The sequence below is a fragment of the Uloborus diversus genome, chromosome 1 (assembly GCF_026930045.1).
Source record: "Uloborus diversus isolate 005 chromosome 1, Udiv.v.3.1, whole genome shotgun sequence".
NCBI classification, from domain to species: domain Eukaryota; kingdom Metazoa; phylum Arthropoda; class Arachnida; order Araneae; family Uloboridae; genus Uloborus; species Uloborus diversus.
This window is the reverse complement of record NC_072731.1, coordinates 180104586-180110585: the sequence shown is the minus strand read 5'-3', so window position 1 is coordinate 180110585 and position 6000 is coordinate 180104586. Positions and strand designations below refer to the sequence as shown.

Below are 6000 nucleotides of genomic sequence, written 5' to 3'. Positions count from 1 at the left end.
CTTCTTAAATGAAGGGGTTTTGATGGGTTTAAAGCTTTCAGGTTGGTCAGCATGATGAATTGTTTCGAGGACTGTAAACATATGGGCAAATATATAAATTGACATTCTGTGTTAGTAATCAAAAACACCCTTAATGACAAGCCTTAAACTGCTAATTGAATATTTAATGTGTGACTGTTAAAAAAGGAAAAGTAACCCAGTTTTAAAATAATAAATAAATTTATTCGCAATATATATACAATAAAATATAACATATATTACAGAATTACACAGTATGATATGACAACACAAGCCAAAAGCAACTAACAAAATTATTTTTTACATAAATGCAATGGAAGCACAACTCCATACACAGGACTATTTCTACCTGTGAAGCATCATTCTGCATAGATATACATTGAAATAGTAAAAATTTTAACAAACACTAAAATATATTAGACACGATATATACAGAGGCATCACCTGTAAAAGGCTATGGTATTGAGCAGGAACAAATACATATAAGACACTAAAGTGGCATTCTTTGGTGTAGAGTGAATGTAAGCAGTGATTATGGAGCGTGCATAAGAACACATACTAAATGAAACATTAATTCAATATACAATATCTGATGAAAGCATCAAATTTCTTAGAGATCTAATCAGTAAAAAGTAGGAATAAAAAAAAAAAAAAAAAAAAAAAATAACCAAGGTTTTAAAAAAATTTGGTCACTAAATTAGATCATTATTTACAATGTGGGACACAAATATAATACTTCTTTTACAATTCTTGAAAATTTCAAAGACAGTCATTGGAAACACTCAAAATGAATTATGAAAGTTTTATCGTGTAATATTTCACATAAATGCAATAGATTTGGTTGCTTTCATCAGAGAATAAAAAAGCCATAGCTTGGAAAATGAAGTCAGATTTTGAACTTTAAAATCTTACAAAAACCATTGCCTTTTTTGGCACTCAAGACTATGCAGTCATTATTATTTTTTTTTTTATACTGTAAATGCAAAACACTAAAAGAAAAGCAAAACAAAAAGTGAGAAAATGAATTTTTTGAGGTTAATTTATCCTTTATGAAATGAGTAATATTTTGTATGATTTACTCATAATGCATCAACGAATGTATTCGTTTTCAAGAAAAAGGCATCTTCTATTCATGATAAACTATCAACTTCACTTTCTGTTGAAGAGCAAGGCTGAAAAGAACCCGATTTTGTGTCCATGTAAGAGTTATCAAAATCTGCATAGTTGCTATTTTCCATTAGAATATTAGCTTCAAAATTAGTCATATACTTTGGAGGATCAATTTCTTCTTCACCTAAATTTTTAAACGAAAAATAAACAATTAAATTTTATTCAGTTAAAAACTTGTAATTATTTCAATGCTACTTGCATAATGTGGTGTATCATAAAAAAATCACTCTGATTCATCAATGAGAGTAACACAAAGTAAAAAAGCAATTAATTAGTTTGAATTTTGAGATCTTGAATTCAAAATTATGCTCTTTCGCAATCATGAATTGTAATAGGACCCTACTGGCTGGGTTTCTTGTTTCTACTAATGGCTTTTATCACAACCATATTTGAATTCAAGACGTTAAAATTCAAATGAATGCTGGATGTTATGTGCTAGATGCTTCTTTTACATAAAAAGGATTCTGTAAAGTCAAAAAGGTCGTTTATAAATGATTCAAGGGGCATGCACAGGAGGGGAGAAAGGATACCTGTTAATCCGGGCTCGAGCCTGAAGAGTGCGCAATATTTTTAAAACTAGGCGTGAAATATAAGGGTAAACAATGTTGAGGGAGGCCCGGAAAAGTCATTTGTGATGGGCCCCAAAATTTCTGTGCATGCCCCTGCCCAGGGAAAGGGGCATGCTCGCATCGACCTTTGGACCAGAGGATATGGACGCCACCACCAAGGGAAAGGGACATGGTAATGGAAGTCCATGGATCTCACCAACAAGAAGGAACATGCTCGTGCAGGCCCGTGCACCAGGAGTTTGTATTATAATATATATCAACTACTGTCAAGTGAAAACAATAAGCAATTGTGATAGCTCAAAAATTATGCATTTTCTGCTTCTCAAAAATATTGGCAATAGCATTTGATATGCAAACTTCACTGTATACCAAAGTGATGAAAGTTTGGCACTACTATATTTGAATCCTTGGGTTTGAAAACCAGTCATCTCCTCATTTTTGCCAGGGACGTCACTAGGTCATTTTCCAACAGGGGTAAGACCAGGCTTTGCCCTCCCCCTCCCCCAACCAATAAAATTGATGTTCCTCTACAAACTTGATATCTACACCACAAATTAACTTCAGATCTCCCTCTGCCCCTTTCCCTCCATTCAATTGAGATAGTAAATGTTTTGTTTTAAAAGTGCATAACTTAATTTACAAGAGTTTTAGTTTTTAGTATAAAATACTAAAATAATTCTGTAAGATCTCATATAAGAGAAGCTTGCTGAATGTATTTTTCTCTCTTATTATAATAATCTCAAATGGGAAAAGATTTGTTAAACGGTATTGAATGTGTGTGCGTGTGTTTGACTAAACCAAAATTAGTAGATCATTGCTTTGGGACAGGATATTTAATTTTTATAAAGATGCCAATATTAGCAAAATCATTTAAATTTGATTTACTTTTAAATTTGTTTTGTACTGGTACTTAACTAATGCTGAAACTCTCTCTGACATTCATATAAAAGCAAAAAACAATTGTTAATTTAAAGAATAAATTCATTCTCTAAACAGCATAAATAGTAAATTATAATATAACTTTTGAAACCGGCACAAAAATTGTATATGAAGCAATGTGGAACCATAAAATAATGACTAGTACTAATCTAATTAGACCCAGAGATTTCAACTTTTTTATTTTATTTTATTTTTCTGGCTACATAACAAAAAAAAAAAAAAAAAAAAAAAAAAACGGATTGGACATAGATTTTTTAAAAAAATCTATACTCCTTAGCGCTTTTTGCGAATGAAAAGTAATTTGATTTTTTTTCTTTAACTCGTGTTTTATTAGAGCTGGTTCAGTTTCGAATTTTTTTTTTTTGTTAATCTAAAAAAAAAGCCCTCCATCGAGTCATCAAAGACATATTTTCATTTCATTTAACATTTGAGTGTGTAAGAACAAAAATTTAAAGATTTACTTTTCCTTTTCCTTCAAATGCTGAGATCGTTTGATGCAATTGACGTACTTGGAAATGCATTTACAAAATGTTGAAGACTGCTCTAAGCACTGCCCAAAAATAATGCAAAAAATTCTATTTAAAAACACAATAAACTTGTATTTTCAGCAGTTGTAATATGTAAATATGAGTATAACACATTAAAGTTGGTGTTTAAAGTATATTTTAAATTTTATGTAGGAAAATACACTGATACTAATTCTAAAACTACCGACACTTTCATTTTATTTGCATCAAAAAGAATGAACCTTGGTGTTTTTCATAGAAAAACTAATTGCCTTCAGAGCTTTGAATCTCCATAATAATACCACAATACCGTTCTTCGAGAAAAATGAAGTAAACGCAACATTTAACAAATTTATCTCACACTATTCAGACTACATAAACTATAATGCACTAACCACTATTTTTGCGCCCTCAACATAAAACTGTGTGGAAGACTAAGTGAAGACTAGGGGTGTCTCTTTTCTTTCTTCAGCTATTCTAAATTCATCTCTGTAGATGACTTTTTTGATAGTATTTTTACGTTTAAAGATTGAACCCTAAATACTGAGGAGGAAATCCAAAGGAAACAAATTATACAAACAAAAAGAGGAATTCCGAGCTTCTAATGGATTTTGATATGCCGAAGATAGTGGAACTTGGGTCCCGAAAGGGTAACAGGATAGACTGCCACTCTCTACATTGTAAACTGAGGAAGACCAAAGATCATGGTGGAAGTCTTCTCATTCCATATTAACGTTTAACACATTCCCATGTATATTCTTCATTTAGTTAGCTTTTTTCCCTTCGGTTAGGCTTCACATAAGTTGTCATTTTTATTCCTCCCTTTTTTCGGGGATTTTTTAAAAAATTCTCGTATTTTTCTTCAGTTTAGCGCCCTGTCTGCCCCCCCCCTCCTCCCTCCTGATTTTTACCTAATTGAGATTATTCTACTTTTCAGTTTAGTTGATGTTTACACACACTTTAGCTCTTCCCAGTAGTTATACGAAATATTACGCATTGAAATCTCTATTTAGTTGGAAAATAAGCCATATCCCTGGAGATGACTTGTTTTCTAAGTAAACTTGAAGCCATACCATACATTCTAAAATACTAACATAAAACCTTAAAAATTCTTGTTAAAACAAAAATGTGCAAAAAAACTCATGCACATAGTTCTGCATCAAAAGCAGAACTTATGTACTTACTTGCATTGATAACTTCAGAAAACTTATATTTCTCAATTTCAACAGGCTGAGTAACCCATGGATGTTGCTTTACTTCAGATAAAATACATCTTTTAATAGGATCTGGTTCTAGCAAGTGATGAATTAAACTTGAAAGCTCTGAAACAAAGAAAGAAAATAAGAGTTAAAAGAGGGGTGCAGGGGAGAATTTTGGGTAATAACTAAAGCATATTTATTGAAAACTTGTGTATCATTCTCATTTCTAATGGTTAAATTGCTGAATTTATTTATACTTATACACGGCTATTCAAAAAGAATGGTGGGGATTTCTGATACGGCCAGGTAAACGGCAGTAGGGTAACAGCACCAGTAACAGACAGTCGTAAGTTTGGATTTAAATAAGAATTTTAGGCCGGTTAAACTACCATTGCTGCAATCCATGAATATGGTAAAACCATCTATTGTTATCAGAGTGAATTTTCTGAGCCAGTTGGTATTTACAAGTCAGTGGTGGAAGTTTATGAACAGCCACCAAGAGGTCTGCTGGCGTTTCATGTTCATTTGAATTTAATATGGTTTTAGATCCAAAAATAGAGAAAAGGGGAATTCTGTCCTTACTCATCCAATCTGTTACTGGGTATCATCAGAATTTTTGGTGTCTGTTACTGGGGGTCAAATTTTTTTCCGAAATTAAGCAAATAAAAATAGAATTAGCTAACTCAGATGATCCAGAGGCAGCTAAATGTTGGATGAGATGTTGTTGCATGAGAAAAAAATAGTTTAAAAGATCTAAATGCATTAACTCTTTAAGGAGGTTAAAATAAAAAAAGTTAAATATAAAAGAGTTAAATATTTTAACTCTTCTCACTGTACCTGACTGGTTCGGGAATCCACCGGACTTTAATTCGAAAGAAAATTTCTTAGCTATTGTCAAAGAACAGCTTTACAAGTTTGACTGCACCAGATGGAGAAGCTAATTTCTGCCATTATTGGCATATGGTTAAGATATGTTGAAATTAAATCTATACACACTAGTCTATACTCAATTCAGTGAGAGCTGATAGAGGAAGTAAACAAAGAGGGTTACTACTTTCATGACTTACTCGCCTGATTAGCAATGCTGTTCGCATTGAAAGCGCGGACATTTCGCTTATCTGATTGGCGCTGTTTTCAATCATCCCAGCGCCAAGCAGACAGCGGTTACGCCAATTGTCACGTTGCATTGTTTATGTCCACTATCAGCTCTCGCTAAATGGACTATAGTACATTCCATGCCGAAACGTATTTGTGATATGGAGGTCACTTCAATTATTAGTTTTGAATATTCATAGATAATTTGAGTAAAACTGAATTTCATGCAAAAAATGCATTTCTCAATTAATTGACACAAATCTGGAAAATGAATGTCTTTATCACACAATTATTATCACAGTGATTAAGATAAAATTAAGTAAAACCTATACCATTAAAACATTTCTAATCTGTCTGTAACCCTATCTCCTCCAGACTGGCAATGTCCATTAGGTTAATACTAGTACCACTGAATACAGGAAATTCAAGGAAAGCGATTCTGCCCTGTCTCACTCCTCTAAACCTCAAAGGGCCAGATACCCAGGGATATCCTAACACATTGAA

At 32.5% G+C, this 6000-nt stretch overlaps 1 protein-coding gene across 1 annotated transcript in view; it reads right to left on the bottom strand.

The window, feature by feature from the left end:
* Positions 1 to 209: 209 nt before the first annotated feature.
* Positions 210 to 6000, bottom strand: part of LOC129217445 (PAS domain-containing serine/threonine-protein kinase-like) — an 86241-nt gene continuing 80450 nt past the window's right edge. The window contains exons 17-18 of the mRNA XM_054851748.1: positions 4387 to 4524; positions 210 to 1312 (exon numbers count right to left, since the gene is read on the bottom strand). Coding sequence (XP_054707723.1) covers positions 1149 to 1312; positions 4387 to 4524 — 302 coding nt within the window. The 3' untranslated portion in view covers positions 210 to 1148. The remainder of the gene's footprint in view (positions 1313 to 4386; positions 4525 to 6000) is intronic.